This window comes from Pipistrellus hanaki (genome assembly GCF_964339955.1).
Source record: "Pipistrellus hanaki genome assembly, chromosome: 17".
NCBI lineage: Eukaryota > Metazoa > Chordata > Mammalia > Chiroptera > Vespertilionidae > Pipistrellus > Pipistrellus hanaki.
Genome location: NC_140519.1, coordinates 13,404,116 through 13,430,470, shown reverse-complemented (window position 1 = coordinate 13,430,470; position 26,355 = coordinate 13,404,116). Strand labels below are relative to the sequence as shown.

The 26,355-nt window shown below is 38.3% G+C and overlaps 1 protein-coding gene and 1 long non-coding RNA gene across 3 annotated transcripts in view; one reads left to right on the top strand and one right to left on the bottom strand.

Annotated features, from left to right (window-relative positions):
- The window catches only part of PI15 (peptidase inhibitor 15), a 32,643-nt gene extending 19,947 nt beyond the window's left edge, over positions 1–12,696 (top strand). Inside the window, exons 3-6 of the mRNA XM_084864267.1 lie at positions 4,824–4,942; positions 5,912–6,044; positions 6,394–6,509; positions 11,051–12,696. Coding sequence (XP_084720393.1) covers positions 4,824–4,942; positions 5,912–6,044; positions 6,394–6,509; positions 11,051–11,186 — 504 coding nt within the window. The 3' untranslated portion in view covers positions 11,187–12,696. The remainder of the gene's footprint in view (positions 1–4,823; positions 4,943–5,911; positions 6,045–6,393; positions 6,510–11,050) is intronic.
- LOC311612207 overlaps positions 1–26,355 on the bottom strand; it is a 794,730-nt gene that overhangs the window by 308,467 nt on the left and 459,908 nt on the right. The gene's annotated exons all lie outside the window — the stretch shown is intronic.

Here is a 26,355-nt window from a genome sequence, read left to right as displayed (position 1 = left end):
TATACAATATTTTGTTTTTAAATATGTGAATGAGTGTAAAGATAGGATTATCTATGCTAAATCCTCAACTGCCTTAAATGTTTTTAGTAATTTTGAAAAGAAGTTTATGCTCTCTGGGGTGTGGAAAGGACTAGCACTAAGAAAACCATAGACATATAAATCATGGATCTTCCTGGCTCTATGCTGGGTGTTCAAGTATATTAAGTTATGAGAAGTTGAAGATGAAAGGTACCTTAAATATGATCTCATTCAATCTTACTTCACAGGTGAATTAAGTGGGAGACAGAAAGAATAATGAACCTGCCCTCAGACAATGTTAGCAGCAGAATCAGGGTTAGCACACAGTACTTTATATTCTTAGGTCAATGCTATTTGTGCCATGCCATGCTGATATTTCAGGACAAGACTCTAAGTGCTATTAGCAGTTATTGATTGGTGTGCACACTATGTAAATAATATTTAGATGCATTTTTCCCTCAAGTGACTACAATTAGTTAAGAACACTCCAGGGGACAAACTAGGTTAATGTTATTCCATCTGGAAGTCCTTTGTGAATTAATTGTGTTGTTTTGTATTTTGATTAATTATAACCCATATTTTATTCACAAACATCGGAAGAATAGGTAATAAATAAGTTCACCAAACAAATGCTTTTATTTATTTTTTATTTTAAATTTATTGATTTTTTACAGAGCGGAAGGGAGAGAGACAGAGAGCTAGAAATGTCGATGAGAGAGAAACATCGACCAGTTGCCTCTTGCACACCCCCTACCAGGGATGTGCCCGCAACCAACGTACATGCCCCTGGCCAGAATCGAACCCGGGACTTTTCAGTTCACAGACCAATGCTCTACCACTGAGCCAAACCGGTTTTCAGCCAAACAAATGCTTTTAAAAGTTCATTTCAGTCCTATGATTCTACAATCCTACCTAATAAAAGGGTAATATGCAGATTGACCATCACTCCAACACACAAAATGGCTGCCCCCATGTGGACAAAAGATGGCCAGCAGGGGAGGGCAGTTGGGAGGAACCAGGCCTGCAGGGGAGAGCAATTGGGGGAGACCAGGCCTGTAGGGAAGGCAGTTAGGGGCAAACAAACTGGCAGGGGAGCAGTTAGGCATGAATCAGGCTGGCAGGGGAGTGGATAGGGGGTGATCAGGCTGGCAGGCAGAAGTGGTTAGGGGCAATCAGGAAGGAAGGCAGGCGAGCAGTTGGGAGCCAGCAGTCCTGGATTGTGAGAGGGATGTCTAACTGCCCACTTAGGTCTGATCCCAGTGAGATTGGGCTAAATGGGCAGTCAGGCATCCCTCAAGGGTCCCAGATTGGAGAGGGTGCAGGCTGGACTGAGAGACATCCTGCCCTCCACACACACACCCCCACCCCCACCCCCCGCCATGCACAAATTTCATACACCAGGCCTCTAGTTTTCATTATAAATTTATTATATGTTATTAATATACTTTCCCAATTTTTACAAACAATTACAAAGAAGTTTGAAATAGTGATTCATATAATTTCTGTCAAATAGTGATTTTACTGAGCTAAGAAATTAACCATAAAAAAATAGTACAAAATCTTTTTCATAATTGTAAAAGAGCATGATATCAATTTAGAGAAAAAAACAAATACATAGACACTATCTCATAAAATATTATAGAATGAGCATTATCTTTATTTTTATACTGTATTTAATATTATTTATTAAAATGATATTATGTAATATTTTGCCACATTTAATGTGATGCTCAAAATTGGCAAATTATATTATGGATAACTAAAAGTGTGTCTTGCTATAGCTCCTTGTACATGGGCAAAAGAGAAGTAGAATTTTCACCTCAAAATTACTCCAGATCCTTCTAAATAATTCTGGTTTTATACAAGTTTATTTTTTTATTATTTTAAAAATATTTTTATTTATTTCAGAGAGAAAGGAAGAGGAGGGAGAGATAGAAATATCAATGATGAGAGATAATCATTGATTGGCTGCCTCCTGCACATCCCACACTGGGGGTTGAGCCTGCAACCCAGGCATGTGCCCTGACCAGGAGTCAACCATGACCTCCTGGTTCATAGGTTGCTGCTCAACCACTGAGCTGTGCCAGTTGGGCTTGTGAGCTTATTTTATTTTATTTTATTTTTTAAAATATATATTATTGATTTTTTTACAGAGAGGGAGAGGGATAGAGAGTTAGAAACATCGATGAGAGAGAATCATTGATCAGCTGCCTCTTGCACACCCCCCACTGGGGATGTGCCCACAACCAAGGTACATGCCCTTGACCAGAATCGAACCTGGAACCTTTCAGTCCGCAGGCCGACGCTCTATCCACTGAGCCAAACCGGTTTTGGCTGTGAGCTTATTTTAATGCAATTCTAGATCAATGTATGTGTAATGGCTTTGCTTTTCCCATTTAAAACAACTTTTGAGTAACTAACAAATTTCTCTTGAGGGCACAGTGAAAGTGTCTCTTGAAGAGTTCATCTATTTTGTTTTTTCCTGTTTTATTTCAAAGTCACTAAATTATTTTCCTTTTAGTTGAACATATTATTTTATTAAATACACCTATGTATCCCATTGTCCTTGGGAAAAACTATGGTTTCATAGTGTTATGGTCTAGCAGTCCCATGAGTTTGCTTGGTAACACATAGTAAACTAATGGCTATTAACCCTAATGTAGGGGAGTCTTGTTTAGCTCCACACAACCTGGTGGAAGAGAAAGGCACCAAAAGGATGATAAGATGAGGAAGACTATGAGAAGCAGGAAAACAATGATTAGCAGAAGGACATCTCCATAAGCCTCATCTATGGAGCTTCATTTGAATTTGAGTAATATAAGACTACTAGGGGCCTGGTGCGTAAAATTTGTGCATGGGGGTGTGTGTTCCTCATCCCAGCCTGCACCCTCTCTAATCTGGGACCCCTTGAGGGATGTACAACTACCTATAGGCCCGATTGCTCACTACTGCCCGATTGCTCACTACTGCCCTTCCTTGCAGGTCTGGTCCCTCCCAACAGCCCTCCCCTGCTGGCTATCATGTGTCCACATGATAGGCCCAATTGCTCACTACTGCCCTTCCTTGCAGGTCTGGTCCCTCCCAACAGCCCTCCCCTGCTGGCTATCATGTATCCACATGGAGGCAACCATCTTGTGTGTTGTAGTGATGGTTAATTTGCATGTTACTCTTTTATTAGATAGGATTAGATAGGATAGAGACCTGCTGCACGGGATGGGGCCAACTGGTTTGCCCTGAAGGGTGTCCCAAATCAGGGTGGGGGTACCCTTAGGGCATGGGGTGGCCTGGGCGAGGGGCCTGTGGTGGTTTGCAGGCTGGCCATGTCCCCCAGTGACCCAAGCAGAGGCCCTAGTATCTGGGATTTATTTATCTTCTATAATTAAAACTTTGTAGCCTTGAGTGTAGGCCTGGGCCCACCAGGGTGTGCAGAAAGCTTGGTTTCCTCCATTGCCAAGAAAACCCAAGCCTCCTGCTTTCTCTATGGCTATAGCCATCTTGGTTGGGTTATTTTGCACAGTCACTCCTGATTGGCTGGTGTGTGTGGCTTGTGGGTGTAGCAGAGTGGTGATTAATTGGCATATAACTCTTATATTAGATAGGATCGCTTGCTTTTTCCATACACGGTCTTACCTTCCAAAATATACTACTATCTACTGTCTAATCACAATTTGTACAAATTTCTTCAGACAGAATAGTATATCAATATTTAAATAATTTATAAAATAATGTCATGTATTGAACTTTTTAGTTCAAAATTATTTTTATAAGAGATAAATATTTTACTAAATAATGTTTTCACTAGGGAGAAATTTTTAAAGCATTTTTTCCATATTTTTGTATAAGAATTTTAAATATTCTCTACTTTGTGTTTTGTATCTTGTAACTTGCTAGAAAATAGATCATCATTCTAGTGTTTCTTTATTGTTGGAAGGTCCACAAATGCTCAGAGCTTGACTTCCCCATACAGGCTTAGAAATGAAAATGTCAAACTATATAGTAACTAATACAAATGTAAACTAAATCTAAGGCTCATTTAAATTTTATCCCACAAATATTTTAATTATAGAAAAGTTATTACACACCATAACACCCTTGCCAATTTAAACCACTTTCTTTTCAAGAACTAATATTTTTCATAATCTATTTAATTGAATCATAATGCACTATATTTTATAGCAGCCCCATGTAACATAGTCATTACTTTTTATCATAGTCTGTTTCCAGTTCATGCCAACTAAAATGTAAATCTCATGTTATTATTACCAAAGGTTCAAATGATATAAAATGTGGAAATTCCATGGGATTCATTGCATGCTAATATAGTTTAACCTTTGAAAGTTTCAGTATAATATTAGATGTTATTAATCTTGATAAACTGATTTGAATAACTTTGATCATATTAGTTTTTAAGATTTTAATAGCATGGTTCCTTGTTGCTATGAAGATGACCTCTAGGGAAATCAACTGACTTTGGGGAATTCAAATTTCAGTGATCAGTATGAGGTATCCCCAAGTAACACCTAGATATAGTATAATATTTTTGTTAACCAACCCTTTACTAAAACTGATGTCTAGACTTTAGGTGTAGGGACACTATAAAAACAACAAAGTTTTGGTGGTATAATCATGTTACATTATAGAACTTCAAGTATCAGTGCCTGGATTTGCTTTGTTTTAATCAAAACAGCCTCAGGAACCAGCATTGCAAGAACTTTAGGGGACAGTAGCACCTTTCTTTCCTCTTGCTTTTTGTTTCTTACCAGCAAAACCCTGAAAAGCTAAAGGCTTTTTCTTCCCCTTCACAGGTTTGGGATGAAAATCTTGCCAAATCTGCTGAGGCTTGGGCCGCCACCTGCATTTGGGAACATGGACCTTCTTACTTACTGAGATTTTTGGGCCAGAACCTCTCTGTGCGAACCGGAAGGTAGGAAGTGGCTTCCCTGGTACCCTTTACAGCCACACAACGTCACTGCTCACAGGCTCCAAGGCGGAGTGACACCAATTTCGAGTCGAATCAGCAAATATTGATTGTTTACTATGTGCCGGGCACAGAGGCTGGACCCCTGGCTATTTTAGATATCTCCAAGGAGTATTTTATTGGATAAAGGGACAAATACGACTAGTTTCCCATTTCACTCTTGAAGCACCCTCCTTTAGCTTTGAAAGGATCAGCACGTGCTATACCCTCTATCCTGTCTCTTCTACCTCAAGAAAATCCCAACAGCGACAGAAGCCATTCTTGTGTGTCTGCAGCTTTCCCGTGGTTGCATAAATCTGTTATAAAAATTATACATGTTCACATACATATGCATACACACATATGTACACACACACCTATCTGCAAGCATATGCAGCTATGGAAAAGCTGTTCCCAGTGATGGGATAATTTTCCTACCACTGTAGAATGTCATCACACAACGTTCAAAAGGCCCAGTCTCTTGCATGTGGGGGAAGAAAATCAGGTGTCCTATTTTTAAAATTAAAGTGATATACGTTTAAGGAAAAAAAACACCACACTGAGTTCTTGTATCGCGACTACTTCCACTATATCAACTCTTAATTGCGTGTAAGATTCTGATGGAAGAAATTTTTGACATAGATAAAACAAGATAAAATGATAAGTCCTGAAATATCTGCATGTCTGTTTTTGGAACCATCAGGCATATACTTATGCAAATATAGAATCACTTGATCCAGCTCTGGGCTTTCTTATGTTGGTCCTACTTGAAGGAAGAGAGGATTCTACAAGGTAGTGATGGTAATTGTGAGGGGTGGGTATGCTCTTGATTCATCTTGAATAATCTGCATAATGAACAGCTTACAATTTAACAGGAGTCTGCTGTGTATACCCACTGCCGTGCTCTAAGCTCTCATTGTTTATCTTGATATCTAGATATCGCTCCATTCTCCAGTTGGTCAAGCCTTGGTATGATGAAGTGAAAGACTATGCCTTTCCGTATCCCCAGGACTGCAACCCCAGATGTCCTATGAGATGTTTTGGCCCCATGTGTACACATTATACACAGGTGATCTCAACTGTCTCGTTCATTTTCGGGGTCATACTTTTAAAAAATGGTCTTAACTATTTTTTTTAATTTACCTTTATTGTGGAAAGTATTACAGATGCACCCTTTTCTCCTCCACTGACCCCTCCTCCCCACTCTTGCCCCCTCCCCAGCCCTTCACAGCACAACTGTCTGTGTCCATGGGTTATGCATATTTGCCTATAAATTTTCTGTTTAATCTCTTCCCCACCCCTCCTTCTCTCTAAGAATCCTCAATCTGTTGCATGCTTCCACGTCTCTGGGTCTATTTTGGTGAGCATGCGTGTTCTTAGCTCTGACTCAGTAATGGTATATTGGTTTATTTTCGCAGATGGTTTGGGCCACCTCCAATCGGATCGGATGTGCAATTCATACTTGCCAAAACATGAATGTGTGGGGAACTGTGTGGCGCCGTGCAGTGTACCTGGTGTGCAACTACGCCCCAAAGTAAGTCCCAGGTGGCCTGCTGCTTCCAGAACCTTTCGTGATTATTCAATATATTCAGTCTGTTGGGTATTTCTTTCTTCTTTTTTTAATGTGCCTCTTGTTACCTTAATGAGATGACTTTTTTTTAAAATTGATTTCAGAGAGGAAGGGACAGGGAGTGAGAGAAACATCAATTTGGCTGCCTATTGCATGCTGCCTACAACCTGGGCATGTGCCCTTGACCAGAATCAAACCTGGGATCTTTCAGTTCACAGGCCTCTATCTACTGAGCCAGACCAGCTAGGGCAGTCTGCTGGGTACTTTAATGAGAAAGAATCAAATACAAGGGCCTCTGGTCTTGAATCCTTTGTTATTCCCATAAACCTGAAAAATGAGCTGAAAGGCTTCTTTGCACAAGGAAAAGGATTCGGGGCCAAAGCTGGTGGCAGAACAATCCGAGTATGGAGATTCACTAAATTCCCTCACACTCTTTCCTTTGTCATGGCGATTGTAAAATAAACTCTGTACTCCAAGGCTTTTGATAGCTACATAAAAAAGCATCAGAACACAATCTCCTAGGGAATTTATCAACACCATAATATTCCTACCCCTAAGTGCCAAGATATCAACTTACTTTTTTCCCTAGGAAAGCAAAACAAGCTTTTCTTCCATCTTTGTAGTAGGGGTAAAATTTAAAACTATAGTTTATTAATTCCATAGATGGCTAGGGGGGCATTCAATATCAGAAGGGAAGATTTTCAAGCTATGACTTCTTTTTCAAGGCTTTGCCATGATCTAAATTTCAGTATTAAAAAAAGTACTCAGTAATTTCATCCTATGGCATACATAAAAATGTTGTGAAATTGATTGCAGTTTCTAAAATACGGACATATTTATGAACATTTTTGCAATAAATAAGCATGTGTTAACATTCGAGAAAATGCCTTCTTGATAACAATAACTCTTCAGCTGATAAAAGATTGCAGTATTTATTCATGAGTCTGTTCCCATTTGGAGTAAATACCAAAATGTGCAAAGGATTTATGACATTCTTGGTGTTTTCCAAAGTAAGTCCCAAAGATTTTCTCCAGCATTGCCAGTGTGGGGAGGGAATGAGAACATGGTTCACAAGCAGCTGCATTACTCATTGTGTGGTAGTGTGCCAGTGTTTTTGCAGTTAGAGAAATAGCAATTTCCCCGATGGACCCCTCTCCACAATTATTAGAAGAGTAAGATTTGGAAAGTAGAATGTGTCTGCTTTATAAAAAGTATGGGACTGTGCCTTTGGTTGATATTTTCAGTCTCAGTCCTTATATTTTCCTATTAGGCTTGTACCCTTGTTTCTGACACAAATAAACCAAGTATCCTCTTCAGATGATGAAAGACATTTGTATTTTATTCATTTAACTTCTCTGTTCTGGGCCAAATGACTAGAATTTCTAATACTATCAATGAAAGATTTGATCGTTTTATGGGTTCAAGAGATTAAGATACAGTGTTCATATGCTCTATTTGCTGTAATAAAAGACCGTTATTTTGAAACCTAGGCAATAAGGAAAGTTTTCAAATCCTGACTGATACGTGAATATGATTCTTCTAATGCCAGTATGAAGTTATCTCAAACCTAATAGTTTTTCAGGGGGGAGAAAGAGACAGAGACAGGGAGGGAGAATGTAATTACATGCACTAGGACTAAACAATGAAAGAATAAATAATAGTTTTATTAGTTGGCTGATTTACTATTGAATATAATTAGTTATCCTCTATTCAATAAAAATCTGTGACTCATATAAAAGTATATAACATAACATATAATTATTACAGATAATAAAATTGTACTTCTAAATTCATGTTACTAAAATATGTGCTGTATAATTTCAAGAAGTATATAAAATAAAAAGAAAAATATCAAATTAAAATAGCATAATCTTGATAAAGTTGCAGCTTGGGTAAAGATACCTAGAGAAATATGATTTTCAATAAAATGGGGAACTTAGGACCAAGGAGGGAGCTGCACTCATCAGAGAACGGGTCCCCTAGGATGTTTCTGAGCAAGCTTATGTCATCAGAGTTACACTTGAGGAAGCTTCTCTGGAGGTCAGAGTGTAGAATAGACTCGATACAGCAGAAACCGGTTTGACTTAGTGGATAGACCATCGGCTTGCCGACTGAAGGGTCCCAGGTTCGATTCCGGTCAAGGGCATGTACCTTGATTGCGGGCACATCCCCAGTAAGGGGTGTGCAAGAGGCAGCTGATCGATAATTCTCTCTCATCAAAGTTTCTAACTCTCTATTCCTCTGTCTTCCTCGCTGTAAAAAAATCAATTATATATATATATATATATATATATATATATATATATATATATATATATATTTTTTTTTTTTTTTTTTTTTTTTTTTTTTAAAGAATAAACTCTGTTTGGTGGACAGTTTTAGAATCTCATTTCAGGTTGTAATATGAATAGTTAATCAGCCTGTTTTACATGTCTATAGATAAATGTTTTATAGATAAGTGTGAATTTTTAACTGGCTGATTTAAACTGATACCTTCACGCCCTATAGAGACAGGTTCCGAGTCCCTGCTTGGTCTCGTTCGGGTCTTAAAGACTCTGAGAACCACCTGTCTCATGTGCTAGCCTCTCACCTACTGCCGTCTAATCTTCTACCCTGACTTTTTATTACTGACAACCAGATGTTCTGGACATTCCAGTGCCTTCACATTGTTGGCTATATTGCTATTTCCCAGTATGCTGGTTACTAACCCAGGCTACCCAAATACATTTATTACTCTTTCCTTTGTAATTAAAGGACCTAAATAACAGTAAGGTAACTGTAGGTAACTCTTCTAAATAGTGAACTGGTGTATTATTGTGATACTGGCGATCAATACAGATAAAGAAAAATATTGAGAACACAAAGTAATTCAGTTAAATGTGTTTATTATAAAAAAAAATGAATAGCACTACTATAAAAAAGGCTAGGAATGTATATATGGGAAAACGTTTTGAAATCACTTTTAATTGCTTCTGTGGGCTCTCATTCTCTTACTACAAAAATGGAGTTTTCGATATCTCATTTTATAAATAATGAAAATCTACAATATTTTACAACTTCAGGAACAAATTTTGTGAACATTTATTACTTTTTGTGTGTGTTTATGACAACTTTTTGTTCATGTAATCATTTCTAAGCCTCCCAGAAATGATGACATGCATAGGAAGTTGTCATAAGTACAAAAACAGTAATAAAGGTGTATATACTCATATATTTTTATTAACCTTAGAATCTTATTAGTGTGAGCTTTTTAAAAGTGAATCTGTACAGACTGATTCATATGCCTTTCAGCATAATGATTATTGCTTGTCTCACTTAAAATATATATATATATATATATATATTATTGATTTTTTACAGAGAGGAAGGGAGATGGATAGAGAGCTAGAAACATTGATGAGAGAGTAACATCGACCAGCTGCCTCTTGCACACCCCCTAATGGGGATATGCCTGCAACCAATGTACATGCCCTTGACTGGAATCAAACCTGGGACCTTTCAGTCCGCAGACCGACGCCCTATCCACTGAGCCAAACCGGTTTCGGCTGCTTGTCTCATTTTTGATTCTTATAAGTATATTTTCAGTAGGACATGATCTCACTCATCTAGGGGAAATGGTGAACAACATAGACTGATGAACAAGAACAGACCCAGAGATAAAGGGCCATGGGTCAGCCTGTTGGACCTCAGAGGGAGGGTGGGGATAAAAGGGAGAGATCAACCAAAGGACTTATGTGCACACATATGAGCCTAACCAGTGGTCAAGGACAATAGGAGGGTGGGAGAATGAGTGGGGGGGATTGGAATGGGGGGTGAGGACAAATATGTGATACCTTAATCAATAAAGAAATTAATTTTTTTATAAAGTGAATCTGGTCTGTGTGCTCCAGGGGATGGCTGTAGGAAAGAGACAGGTGTGGTGAATTGGAATGAGCATTAAGCCTGGTGTCAGATGACTAATTATGTCACTACTCATTGTAGTGAGTCACTTATCACCTATAAACTAAGATACTATTAAGTCAGAGAGAAAGTGTTTTAAAAGTAAGATATATAAATGAGTTACCATATAAATAAGAAATGGATATAACTTACAGTGCTTTTCCAAAAATGACAAACTTCTCAAAAAAAATCATCATGTCAATACATGTGATCGTGTGCTTGACAACAATAAAAAATTTTTATTCTCATCCCAAGATATTTTTTCCATTGATTTTTTTAGAAAGAGCAGAAGGGAGAGAGGTGGGGGAAGAGAGAGAAAAACACCTGTGTGAGAGAGAGACATCGAGAGACACATCCATTGGTTGCTTCCTGCAGGAGCCTGACTGGGGCCAGGAATTGAGCTAGAAACTGAGGCTGTGCCCTTGACCAGAAATTGAACCTGTGACCCTTTGATCAGCAGGCTGACACAACAATCTAGCCACTGAGCAACCAGTCAGGGCAACAATAAATGAGTAACATTAATGCTACCATTTTTTTTTCTTTTTCTTTTCTTTTTTTTTCTCTAGGGGCAACTGGATTGGAGAAGCACCATATAAAGTAGGAGTACCATGTTCAGCTTGTCCTCCGAGTTACGGGGGGTCCTGTACTGACAACCTCTGTTTTCCGGGAGTAACGTCAAACTACCTATATTGGTTCAAATAAGCTTACCGGCTCCTCCAGGAAGTGGAATGCTTTCTGGGAATCACAGGTCTATATATATATTGAGTTTTGCACATATTATACATATTTTATAACAATCTTATTTTCCTTTTATTAGTCCTTGTGTATAAATCAGTGTTTGTCTAATATGTTTGTTTAATCTCTCGAGGTCATCAGAACATCCACTTCTATTTTCTGATCTCTAGCCCTAAATTAAAATATTGTATAGGTAGTAGTGATATTATCGATGCATCCACTTCTAAAACGTGCTTTCTAAAAGAATTATGTTATGTTCCTACGGAATTAAAAAACCTATTTGACCTGTAAGGTATGTGTGTGCATATATAGACATACACATGTATATGCATTTATATGTCCATATATACACAAATATAATAGATGATGTAACACATTGATGATAATAATAATAATATGATTCAGTAGTAAACTGAAGGGAAACTTAAAATATTCTATTCAAAATAGATGTGAGGTGGTGGGGCATGTACAGCACCCACCTTTGTAATACCCACAAAATAACAGTTTGCAAAATAACCCTCAGTGATATCTGGCTATACTAAATTAACTAAGCAATCCAAGCTTTCATTCTGGAGACATTTTTTCTTACTTGGGTTTATGAAAGGTTATGCTCCAACTATGTGAGGTTCAGATCCTACCTTTTACTTAGTCGCTTCTGGTTATGTTCTCAAAATGCAAAGATAATGAGATTTGGTTCCTGCCTTCAGAAGCTCACAAAAACATTTCAGGAGATAATACAGCCCCATGATTTGGCTGTACAGCTATTATTTTTTAAAGAGTTGATGACCATGTAGCTTTGCAGACGTGAACACAATAGCAATAAGCCACACTGTGCCGTAGGTAAGGCTCCTGGTTAGCGTGAACGTTCAGCCACGGTGCTTGAAGCCAGAAGAGGCAGAGACAAATTAGCAACTGCCCAGAAGGTTGGAGTGGACAGTTGTGCCTTTGGAAGGCAGAAAGCTAGGCCCTAAGAATGGAAGCGGCCCAGGAGAAGTAAGATTTAGGAGGCAGGTATGAAAGTCACAAATACTCCAGGTGCAGGGCTTCGTGAGGTCTGTCAGCAGGAGGTAAAGATGCCAGAAAGAAACACCTGGGTACCAAGGATGCCGCCACTGCTTCACTGTGATGGTGGGACTTTGGGGCTCATATGAGAGACCTCGGGTGCACACCACAGACAGCAATGACTTGTTAAACAGCCCTCTTCAGAACGACTTTCTGAGGACAAGTTACCAGATTTTATTTCTATGTGCACGAATAGACTTCAGTTGAGTTCTCAATTAGGCTTGGTTGTGGAGCTCAACATTACTATGAAAACTTCACTCATGGGATTTTGGAAAGGCAACATTTCCTCATTCAGGAAATCTGTTTAAGAGAAAACTCAATTATCTGAGTGTGTGTGTGTGTGTGTGTGTGTGTGTGTGTGTGTGTGTGTATGTAAGAGAGAGAGAGAGGGAGAGAGAGAGAGAGAGAGAGAGAGAGAGAGAGAGAGAGAGAGAGAGAGAGAGAGAGAGAGAGAAGTACTTAGGTTGTATAATACTTCCATAGAACTTCTGAGTAAGTGTGTGTGTGTGTGTGTGTGTGTGTGTGTGTGTGTGTGTAAGAGAGAGAGAGAGAGAGAGAGAGAAGTGCTTAGGTTGTATAATACTTCCATAGAACTTCTGAGTAAGAAAATATGGTTAGTTCCAGAATGTAAGTAACAGAAGGAAGCTACTTGTTTAAAATTCCCTGCACACTTGCAGTTTCTCAGGGTGGGTGCATTGAGAGGATAGATAGTTAATTAAATCCATTCAATGCGGGAGAAATACCCATCTGGAGTTTTGATGTTCATGATGACACATAATTGGCCTGATTCCTTTTACAAACTGGATTTGATGACCAAATGTTTTGATATCCTATTACTCCGCTTCTGTGGGCACTATATAGACTTTATTAAAAATACGTATTTTGGAGATTTAAATGAAAAATAGAAATAATTATATGATTCAGGCCCCAATTCGAATTTTATCTAACATGCAATAGGCAGTTGGAGAGAAATCTCATTGGTAGGACGTTGGCTTGATTTCTGTAGAAAGTGTTTTCCATCCCTGATTTTGCTGCACAGAAGTAGAAAAGTACTATTCAACCAAAGATGACTATGCTTAGTTCCAATTCTGTTACTGGTTTACTCGTGTGGCTTGGTTTCTTAGCTCTAAAAATGAACAATGATATTTGCTTCACGTTTCACAGAGGTTCTTAGGAAGATAAAATTATCATAGTAATAGAACTTATGAAGATTAAAATTATCATTAATGTCAAACTTTTCTTTAAGATAAAAGTAATTTTTTTGTGAGCTTTTCCTTGGCAGAAACTCTAATTCTTTGCATTTATCTCAGCTTCTTATACAGTGGTTGTAATGCAATAAATGTTTCTATGAATGGGTTTTCAGCATTAACTAAGAACTCTAGAACTGCAACAATTTAGAGGAATCCCACCTTTCCATTTTTATTAAGACAAAAATGTCTTCAGTACAAAGCTTTGAATGCATCAAAAATCCAGATGAATCTTCAGACATATCTTCATAGTCTTCAGATTAAGACTAGGGTCTACACACTTATAATTTACTCAGCAGTCTGTTCCAAATCATGGCTAAGTTTATTTATAATTTAGCAACTCAGCTGAAAATGTAACGGGTATATTTGTTAGTCTATCTCTACTTTTTAAAGTCAGTAATATAATGTGGCCATGTAAAATTCCCGGGCCAAAGCAAATGACAGTTTGCTAGTAGCCTGTCATATTTTTACAGCATGCAACGGAGGTGCTAGGATAACTATTTCTCACTGTAATTCCCAGAGGCAGAAAGGGTCTGGGGATAAGCTATTTCATAAGAGCAGCTTTAAACAGTCAGTATTGAAGTTTTCATTTCAAAAGGTTTCATTTAAAAGATACAGTAATTAGCAAACATATTTTACAGTGTGGATCCTCTTTATGGTATAGTTTTTTCATTTCCACCTTGTTTTGTAGGAAAAAGGTAAAAAATAAGTCTGTTACATCACGTATTTTTTGGCTTTCATGTCATCAAAAGACTGGGAAAATGATAAATTTTGCTGTTAAACTGATGGATTTCTTTATAGAATTGTATATGGGCTCGGTAGCAACAGTCTTAATGTTCCTGGTTTTGACAGATAAACTTGCTTTTACCATGTGGCAGAACCAGAGATTATTATCCCTTTTGCTTCTGTCCAGCATCATCACTTCTTTGGGCCATCAGAGTGTCCCTACCAAGTCATTTGGCAGGGAGGTCAGACTCACTTGAAACCATGGAAACAGCCATTTGAAAGCTCCAGGCAGTTTTGGCACAGAGTTGACCAAACACTAGGGCAAGTTCAGCCAATACAATTTACTCTGAACATTTGATGCGAGACCATATATATGTACATACACACACACACACACACACACACACACACACACACACACACATACTCATGTGAATCAACTTATAATCTCTCCATAAGCAAATCTCATACACATTTCGGCCAGTTTGTGTTTTGTGTTCATCCCCTGCTTATTATCGGGATGATCAGCTGAGCAGGCCATTTGAATGTGTCCATGGAGGGAAAGTGATGCTTAGCCTGAGGTCTATGTCCTCCGCCGTGTGTAACAACATTCCCCGGGCCCTGCAGTCTCCAAGGATGAAAATCTTGACATGGATGGAAGCCTTTAACTACTAAATCTAGAATTAGATTTCTACCAGTCTAGCATTATCATTGCTTACGTATGATTTTTTAATATTGCCATTATATGTATGGGGAAGACATGTTTAAACACACACAAAATGATTTTTTAAAAGTATGTCATGGTGTAACTTTGACTTATGAGAGGCCAATCACAAACTTAGGAGGTTTAACAATGAACTGGCTAATGGTGCTGAAAATGCATTACAAACACCAAAATTGTTACAATTTTGAGGTTTCTTTGCAATGTTTTTATTAGGTGTGAACTATCACTTATTTTGGTGCTAAATATATGGTGCTAAATGAATTGTTAGTGTTAATAGCTTTGGTAAGGCTCTTTTTAGTCATTATTGAAAGTGTTATGCATTCAATTACAATTCGGAAATAATAATAAAATCCGGTTAAATTAATCTTAACCAGAAACAGGCCGGTGAACTCTATTTTTAATCTAACAGCCCAAAAATTATTTTAGTGTTACAGAATGTAAATTTACTTTTCTGAATTTACTTTTCCGAAGTTACTAACTTTCTTTTAAGGCATTTCTTAGCTTGGCAATGTCCAAATTCAAATATTGCCTGAAGGTTAAACACCTACACCAACCATACTGCAGGCGCTGGCGCCCTCTGGCGGTTGTAAAACCAAATTCTTGATGGGTTACTTGGCCTGAAACAAAAGCCCTGTCTTCTGTCCAATAAAAGTTTAAGCTGCATAATTTCATAATTCTCAGATACTCTCTAAATCAGACAGTATTTGAAAATGCTTGACTCTTTCGACATACTTTTCTAAGAGGATAAGAGCAATGCTGTATCTTGGTATCTATTTTGCTAAATAATAATTTTTTCATGGTTTTCATGAGGTGCTGATTACAGTGTTGTTGTTTTATTCTTTTTAACTAGGCATTATTAAAATATTTTTATTTGGTTTACATTTTAAATACAATTAGAATTAAAATTAGCAAACAAGATTATAAGGGTGCTCCACTTTCAGAAGCAATGATTTATTTTTACTTTGCGGAGCGCATAAGATAAAAAGGAGGTTAAAAAATTAATTCCACATAGGGAAGGATTATCTCCTCACCTTGACTTGTTGGTCTATAACGTGATAATGTTCTTTAAGCTGAACTATTGGGCTACTAATACAGTTTTAATATTCCATTCAAACTCTTTTTTTAGCCTAACCGATGTTTAAAAATCACATCACCTGTAACTAAATGGGCCATATTCTTAGGTAAACTTTCCAGTGAGGTATGTAATTGACTGATGTGATCATCTGTTTGGAAAGAGATGTTTCTTCAACTATGTTCACGTAACCTAATGAAGTACCCTTTGAGGCTGTTTTCCGAATCAGTATTTTCAAACTTATTTTAAAGCAACAGAACCTTTCCATGACCTCAATGACACACTAGTACAGAGCTCTGACATTCAATACACACAAAAATGAATCTGCTTACCCCCCACTCCTTCCCCAGTGCCTTGGAAATTTCTTCCGAGAACCCCAGGATCCCATCAAACATAGAATAAAAAAAAAATGATGTAAATCATCCGGTGCCCCAGCCCATTGTCTCTGAAATAATCAACTAATGAAAGAAACAAAGTTTGAGGCTCTGAATTACTTCAATGGTTCTTTTAAATACCCACATCGCTGTGCGTGTGTTAGAAAGCCTCTTGTTTGGAGAATTAAATGCTGACTTTAACTGGTGCTTGCTATCGATTACATCATCTTGTGTTACTTGACAAACAGAATTTTGGTACCGTAATATTTTAAGGATTAGAGATCATTGTGGTGCACATATGAAAATAATGTGTTTTTAAGGTATCTGAATGTTTCAAATATGTACATAAACCTACCATATACTGTATCATTTTAGATTATTTTTATGAAAAGGGTTCATTTGGATGAGTTTTATTCATTACCTAACACTGTGGCCATGCTTGGTGCCTGCAATGATGTGATATAATGTCATGAATGTGTACATACATAGAAGCTGTGTAAACCTCTGTCCTTATAAAGCTTATCATGAGTAGCTTTTGGAATTCAGCTATATTGGTTTTTCTTTCAATAAAAAAATTATAATTAATTGTTTTGTTTTTAAATTTTTTTTTCCCCAATAGAATCTTAAAGTACATTCAGAACTAGAGGGCATGTTAATTTTGATAAGAGATGACCTATTTTTCTAAAACAACGTCACTGAAATACACATCTTCTTTCTCTTTTTTTTTTTTGCCTTTTCCTTCTCCCCATCCCTTCATTCTTCTTTCCTTCTTCCTTTCTTTTTCTACTTACACCCAAAGTAACTACCAAGAAGTTCTGGCTGAGGAAATTGCGTGAGTTGAACATAGATATTTTCATGCTTCCCACACCGAAGGCCTCGGGAGAAACCATTGTGGTCATGGGGGAGAAGCACCAGTTGACCAAGGCTGTGGTTCCCAGAGTGGCTCTGCCTTGCAGAAGGGTCACTCCTTTCTGATGTGATGGTAGATCCCACCCAAATCTAGAACTAAATTCCTCGCCATATTTCACACAAGGTGAGAAAGCCTCACCAACACAAGACTTCTCAGAGAGTCATCCCCTGGAGGCCTGAGGCTCTCACTCAGCTTCTCTTCCTCATGTTAGTCCTCCCTTCTCACTTCACTTTCTTTTTTAAAAAAAATATATAATTGTATTGATTTCAGAGGAAGGGAAAGGAAGAGAGACATAGAAACATCAATGATGAGAGAGAATAATTGATTAGCTGCCTCCTGCATGACCCCTACTTGGGATCAAGCCCGAAACCCAGGCATTGCCCTTGACCGGAATGGAACCTGGGACCCTTCAGTCTGCAGGATGACCCCTCTATCTACTGAGCAAAATAGGCTAAGGCTCACTTCACTTTCTCCTCCCAAGTCTCCAGGTTCCCATCCACATATTTTGAAGGTTCCATCTATCTCCACAAGGAATGGAGACAGGGCCCCATTCAGACAGAGAGAGAGAGAGAGAGAGAGAGAGAGAGAGAGAGAGAGAGAGAGAGAGAGTTTAGCAGATTCCAGCCTCAGACAAGGCCTGATGGATGCAAAACAGTCTTAACCTCCTAGACTTGCACACCTCTGGCAATGCAGGTGGGGGGCATAGTGGGTGCCTCGCCTCATTCCTTCATTCCTCCTTCGCCCCCAGGGACAGGTCTGGGAGACAAGCACATGAGAAGCAAGCACACCCTGACAAGGCAAACACGGGCTTTCCCAGGAACAGTGGACTAGGCTCTCGGGAGCAAAGCCTGTTCCCTCTGTGGGTGGCTCTGACCAGTTCCTGCTGAGACTGTCGCCTGGACATTGCAGCGCCAGGGGCACAGACGCCTTCCTGAGTCCTGCTTACACTGTTGAGCCAACACTGGTCCTGTCCTAGCCAACCGGAGACCCGTCGCCAACCTGAGTTGAATCTCTCAGGCCCAATCCTCACTGTTGATGAAAGAGAAGCAAGGACCTGGCATGTAGCCTTAATCTGTCACACTGAGAATTTACACTGCATTACCCTTTGACTTAGCAATTCCTCGTCCACAAATGCATTCCAGAGGCACACTGGCAATTCATAAAACGTCATGCATACATTAACCATTATAATATCATTTGTACTAGTAAAGGGCCAGGAAGAACTCAGAGGTCCACCAAAAGGAGGCAGACTGAATGCTATGTCCACATAAGGTGAGTCTATGCAATTGAGAAACTAAGAGAAATCTCTCTGAACAGGTAGAGAGAGGTCTCTGAGGATGATATTAAGTGAGGAAGCATGGCACACAGGAGTATAGCTAGAATGCTGCTCCCGTGAGAAAGGTTAGGGGGAATAATGCATATATATGCACACACGCATTTATAATACATACCTGTTTTTATTTGCCAAAAGAAAGGTGCAATCATAAACTTAAAATGATTAAAAGCGATTATTTCTAGGAGGCAGAAGGAAACAGGATGGAGGGGACAAAAAATATTTCCAGTGACTTTGAAACAGTATTTTGAGTGCACACCCTTAATGGAATCTCTTGTAAAGCTGCCATTAGCATTATTAGTGAGGGGAGGAGGAGTGGAGTAATGCAAGAAAGAAATAGGCTATTTATTTAGACCAAAATTTTCAGTGTAAGCCAAAAGAGGTACAATTTTTAGGAAGTTAAGTAATGATGAATCATTAAAAATTAACATTTAGATGTAATTGTGAACTCAAGCTACATTCTTTTTGAAAGTTGACATGTGCTAGCTTTGATCGGTGAAAGGCCCTCGGTGCAGTGGCATCCCAGGAGTGAGCAGCGCATGTATTACTCAGGCTGTTGTCACCTCTCAGTTCTGATTGGCACCCTGCAGGCTACAACCATCCTAATCCAAGCCCCCATCGATTCTCACGTAGGTGAATGGTGTCCAAAGGGGAGTTTGTCCTCCCGGAAAGCACAGCAGATGAACCACTGAGAGAAGTGCTAAAAAAAAACCAACAACAACAAAAAAAGAATGGCCCTCAGTGGATAAAGCATTAGCCTGTGCACTGAAGGGCCCCAAGTTCAATTCCGGTCAAGGGCATGTATGGGTTGCAGGCACATCCCAAGTAGAGGGTGTACAGGATACAGCTGATCAATGTTTCTCTCTCATTGATGTTTCTAACTATCTCTCTCCCTTCCTCTCTGTAAAATAAATAAATAAATAAATATCAATAAAATATAAAATATATATATATTAAAAAAAAAACATACAACCCAAGAATGTTTACTTATGTTTTAATTTTATCAAGGAAATCAGAAAGACATTATCAAGATCTCCCACAGGCTAATGGACTGACATGACTGCCCTCCCTGGGTCTATGCATGGAAGGGCTATGTGTCACCTGTGGGTGTCCCTCCGAGAGGTGCCCCATGTGGCTGTTAGCTTTCAGGGCTTTCCACATAGTGCATTTTAGAGACTCAGGGATGAGATTTAATTAGTTTTGAAACCCAGCCTCTATTAAACACTGACAAACATTCTTAGAAAATTCCGGCAGAAGCAAGATTTAAAAGGGTTTAATAATGAAAGCACAAGGTAACACAAAAAACACAGTTGATCATTACCTTGTTTCTGATAGCAAGCATTTTTGTCTGCTGCATATTCACAAAATCCTAAAGATGTTTTTGTTATACACATCTATGCTAGGTCATCCTTGTGTCCCAAGTATTAGCACGGACCAGCTGTGTCCTATTGAAATAATTGATACTTTGTGGTCATTCTATTACGTCGTTTCTTCTGTAGTCATATACGCGCAGGTACACGAGTGACCAACAGATGCCACTCTTGTAACTATCAGCAGTACTAGCGTTCTGCTGAAAATTGATAGGAACTTAGAAGAGTTACATCATAGGAGCATTTGATATTTCCTTTCCATTACTTACATTAAATATAGAAGCAACAGTCCGTGCCTGATAACAAAATCTATGCAGAGGATATGTGAATGATTTTAAGTTCCCCAGCCTTGGTCAAAGTAATGTAGATTCTTCCGGTGGACAGGCAAGTGGGTGGCGATTTTCTTGAAGATATTTGAGAAAGAGAAATTCTTGTGTACATGCATAAGAGAGAGTATAAAGTAGCCTCCACTCCAAGTTCCCTCAGGCCAGAAGCTAGTTTTCCACCTTTTGAAAAGGTATTATGTACCAGCATAAGGCCTTTGCTCAGGGACCAGCCACAGTGCCGGCCGTGGTTAGTGGAAATGTTTATTTGTTCTGGGAAGCAAAGCTAGTGGGAGAAAAAAATGCAACTTTTGAACAAAATATTAAAAAGAAACAGATCTGAGGAATCTGCTGAAATTGAAACTTTTAATGCAGGGAAGATAATAATGACTGAATGGAAAATAATCTTCATACCCTCATATTTTGATTTCAAACATTGGAAATTCTTTTATGGTCTAGAATTGCTGCCATTGTGGCAGATAATGGTGCTTGATTGGCAGTTGTTTCTTGGAGCTATTTCTCTAAACCTCAGGTTCACTGATGGCAGCAACAGAATAAGCTGGAGAAATTAAAGATAACTTTTCTTTTTCTTTTTTAATTGAGTTCAGAGAGGAAGGGAGAGGGAGAGAGAGACAGACACACCAATGATGATTGAAATCACCCATTGGCTGTCTCCTGAACACCTCCCACTGGGGACTGAGCTGGCAACTGGGGCATGTGTCCTGACGAGGAATCGAACCCTGACCTCCTGGTTCATAGGTTGATGCTCAACCACTGAGCCATGCCGACCGAGTTCTAAAGATAACTACTTCAAGTGAGAACCTGTCAGCGCATAGGTTTGTAATTCAGTTTGCTCTGCCGACAAACTGAAGTGATTTTAGTAAGGCTTGCTGCCCCCCTCCCCCCCCCCCCCCGCTGCTGTCGCCACCCTCTGCAATAGGGGGGGAGGGGAGGGTGACTAGCCCTCTGCAGGGAGACCAGCAGGGTGATGCACTCCCTTCCCCACCACCACCACCGCTGCACCTGCTTTGGCTGGCCTGGGGCCTGCGGGCTGGGGGCAGCTCCTGTGTTGAGCATCTACCCCCTGGTGGTCAGTGTGTGTCATAGAGACCAGTCATTCCACAGGTTATTCAACCATTAAGGCAATTTGCATATTAGGCTTTTATTATATAGGAGGTTACCTTTCATATTTTTGACTTGTATTTAATGTTCCTCAACTCTCAGTCTACCCTTTGTTCCACCCAGGATATCTTTTGGAATAACAATGTACCATTTAGCCAAAAATCAAAAACCACCTACATGTTACTGCATTGTACTTAAATGACATATTGTTTTTATAGTCATATTGGAATCTGGTTAGTTTCAGTATCTAGGATTGTGGATTGAGAAACTATTCTTATTCAATCAAAAAGGTATTCAAAATAACTAAAACCATGTGTGTCTTTTTGTTATAAACCAAGTGTATATCCTATGTAATAAATGGCTAATATGCAAATTGTCCCCTCGACCAGGAGTTCGACCAACAGGCAGGCTGGCCAACCACCCATTTCCCCTCCCCCTGGATAGGCTGGTCAGACCCCACACATGCTTGAATTCATGCACCAAGCCTGTAATATATATATATAAGCTGGAGAAATTAAAGATAACTTATATATATATATACACACACACACACACACACACACACACACACTCACACACACACAATGTGTGGCCAGATTATTATGCATTCAGAGATCATAATAATCTGGCTACTCAGTGTATAGCTAAATACTAAAGATTTTTAACTATACATAAATGTCAATGTACTTTATTATCATGTGAAAATGTTATATATTGGAATATTTTTTCTCAACACTCTATCCATGAAAGCTCAAATTTATTAGAATATATACTCTTTTAAACTTGTGGGAGGAAATCTCTGACAAGACTATGAACATTGGCATTTCCACCAACAGTGCCTGAGTGTTCCCTTTTCTCTACAACCTTGCTAACACTTGTTATTTGTTGATTTATTGATGACTAGAGTCCCAGTGCACGAAATTCATGCATGGAAGAGGGTGTCCCTCAGCCCAGCCTGCAACCTCTGCAATATTGGACCCCTCGGGAGATATCCCTGCAGGATCCAGTCTAAACCAACAGTCAGACATCCCTCTCACAATCTGGGACTGCTGGCTCCTAACAGCTCGCCTGCCTGCTTGATTGCCCCTAGCTACTCTGCCTGCCAGCCTGATCTCCCCTGCCTGCCTGATTGATAACTAACTGCTCCTCTGCTGGCATGATCATCCCCAACTGCCCTCCCCTGCCAATCTGATTGCCCCCAGCTGCCTTCCCCTATGGGGCTGAAGGGCTTGGGAAACTCCAGCTGGATGAGGCAGGGGTGAGGGGACAGGGCACTGCCATCTTGTGGCTGTGGGTGCTGTCATCTTTGTGAGGCAATGGCAATTAGCATATTCCCTCTTTATTGGCTGTGGGCACCGCCATCTTGTGAGGGTGTGGTGGTAAATTAGCATGTTCCCTCTTTATTAGATAGGATAGTCATTCTGACATGTGTGAGGTGATATCTCATTGAGGTTTTATTTTGGATTCTTTGGATGATTAGTGATGTTGAGCATATTTCATATGTCTATTGGCCATCTGTACGTCCTCTTTTAAGATGTGTTTATTTAGGACTTGCCCATTTCCTAATTGGATTGTTTTTCTTCCTGTTGTTGAGTTTTATAAGTTTTTTATCAGATGTTTCAGTGAATATGATGTCCCATTCAGTGGGTTGTCTTTTCATTTTGTTGATGGTTTCCATTGTTCTGCAAAAACATTTTAGTTTGATGTAGTTACATTTGTTTATTTTTTTCCCTTTTGTTTCCCTTGTCCAAGAGACATATATGAGAAAACATTGCTTTGAGAAATGTCCAGATTTTACTGCCTAGGTTTTCTTCTAGGATTTTTATGGTTTCAATCATAATGTTTAATTCTTTAATCCATTTTGAGTTTATCCTTGTGTATAATGAAAGAAGATAGTCTAGTTTCATTTTTGCATGTATCTGTCCAATATTCCCAATACCACTTATTGAATAAACTATCTTTTACTCATTGTATTTTTTGCCTTCTTTGTCAAATATTAATTGACTATAAAGGTGAAGGTTTATTTCTGGACTCCCTATTCTATTTCATAAATATGAATGTTTTGGGCACAAATGATAATATGTGTATATTGTGTTGCCTCTTGCTTTTGATCATTCAGTATATTTTAGAAATTAGCCCAAATAAATAATCACAGGCCACTGCTTTTAATGATTATAAAATGTACACATTTATATGGATATATATTAACCTATTTATGGACATTTCAGTTGTTTTCACATTTTGTGACTATAAAATGCAAAAATGAATGCTGAAATGCACACTGTTATTGTACCAATAATTTTTCAGTTTTTGCACATTTGATTAGAGAAAAGTGATATCCCATTACATTAATTTTTACTTTTCATCTTTTGGCTAGTTTTAACATAAATTTAAAATAATTTCAAATTATTACTTGTTTTGTTATTTTCTGGTTGGTATTCTATTTCCAAATTTGATTAACTTTCATATATATATATATATATATATATATATATATATATATATATATATATATTTACATATTTTTTTTCCCCAGAGAGAGAGAGAGAGAGAGAGAGAGAGAGAGAGACAGAACATCAATGATGAGAGGAAATCATGGATCTCTGCCTCCTGTATGCTGCCTATTGGGAATTGAACTCAAAACTCAGGCATGTGCTCTGACCAGAAATGGAACTGCGACCTCCTGGTTCAGCCTTCAACCACTGAGCCACACTAACAGGGCAACTTCTTTGGAGTATCTATTTTTAAAATTTTTTCTTGTAGTTTTTATTTTTTTGGTAAACTTTTTGACATATTTTCATGTAAAACTTGCTAAACTCTTTGAAATAAAATTAATCTTGCTACATTTTAATAGCTTTTAGTTCAAATATTGTACTAGAATTATAAAAAATGCAAAAGATTTCCTTTTTTGCAATGCTCTGAAATAACTGTAAATAATAGTAGAGTTACCTCTTTTTAAAGTTCTGGTAGAAAGAATCTGTTTACCATTTGGACCTGCTAGCTGTGTGTGAAGGGTAGATCTTTATGTACTTTTCATGCAATTATTGGTATTTTCCATTTTCTAGCTGTTCTAGTTTAGTAAAAAGAAATTACTTAAATTATACTTTAAAATATAAGTGCATAAACTTGAGCAAGGCAGAGTCTCATACTTTTAATTCCCAAATATATGTGATTACTCATTCAACATGTGTATATTGTGTATTTGTGTCTATATTTGTTCTACTCTTAAAATTATATTTTTTTGCTTCTTAAATTCAATAATTCTATTTTATGTCCATTTTTTTCCTTCTGTGTTTTTGGTTCATTTTGTTACTCTTTTTCTTAGTTTTTTAGTTGAATTTTTACTTATTTTATGTGCTGAGTAACTATTAATTTTTTTTCTGATATTGCTGTATTTGATAGTTTTTTATATAGAGAGTTTTCACTGATGTGCAATTCTATATATTTTGCATTTAATTTATTTACACTTTGCTTTCCTTTTAGTTTGCAGGGGGGAGAGTTGTGTACTATCTGTTATATCTCATTTTGTTTTTAATCCCTATTTCTGGTTTGTTTTTTATGGCTCAAAGACCACATACCTTTTCTACTCTGAAAAATGGAAAATTGTCATTTCGATCAATTTTTAACTCTGTTTTGTGTATTTATGGAATCAACTTTGAATTCTCCCACAAGCCCTTTTCTCTTTCCTTTTACCATGGGTGATAGGAGGAGTATGATGTGTCCAGAAACAATTATGAAAGGAGTATCTGATATGTATGTCATCATTTGTTTTTGCTGACCTTCAATAAGGTAAACATTAATCATTAATTGAAAGTATTTGGTTTATGGGCTAAATAGCTAGCTGGTTAGCTAGTTAGTTAGATGATAGATAAAGAATATATACTACAAATTGAAATAGAAACGTAGTAGTTTAATTGATTAGTAAATAAAAATAAGTATGGATCTGCAAGTCTCAAATATAATAATTAACAATATTTTTGCATTTTAAAAATATAACATAGGGTTTTTTTTAATAATCATACAAGCTATCCATAGACAACTTCATAGCTAGAATAAATGAGAGCTCAGATCCTTAAGAAATAAGTTGTGTTCAACCAGAGAAAAATAAAGAACAATTCTAACTGTAGGGGGAAAAGGTGTTTTGCTTTTTATCGTATATGTATTGATAGTTAGGGAGAAGCCTAGAGTCCAGTCCCTGAGAGCCAGCGTTGCTAAGTCTGTGGGAAATGTTTGGAGTGTAGGCTTACCAGTGTCAGCCAATGCTAGTAAGTTGTAGGGAAAACATTGGGGAATCCTAAAACCCTTTGAGCAAGGTGTAGAAATAGCTTTCAGGGCCAGAAGGAAGAAGTGACCGCTGACTGGGGGAGAGCAAAGATGCCTAACATGTGGCTCGAAGAAGTGGGGGCTGTGGCGAGACTACGGACACTGGCAACTGATGCCCTAGGGATAGAGGCCACTGAGCAAAAGGGGTTACAAGGTGAAGCCAGCAAGGACATGCGAGGACCAGAGAATGGACACACTTTCCTTGATGCCAGGACAATTTACAACCCACCCCGCCTCCCTCTCTGCTTCTTCCCTAGGTTTCCTAAACCAAGCATATAGTTCACTCCTTTGCCTGGTAATAAGGGAAGTGGAGGAAGTAGGAGAAATCCTTGGAGAATCCAAGTAGTTATTAAGATCTAACTGGTAAATAAGACCTAAATGGTTCCCAGTTACGTTAGAATAGCAAGGTTACATTTTCTAGTACAACTGGAGTTGAAGTCGTAAGAACAAAGGTGTTGTCAGTTATGGAGAAACTAAGAAAATAATTTTTTAGCACATCCGACTTTCTGACTGTGTCAAATCTATGACCGCATCAACCTTTTATGTGTGT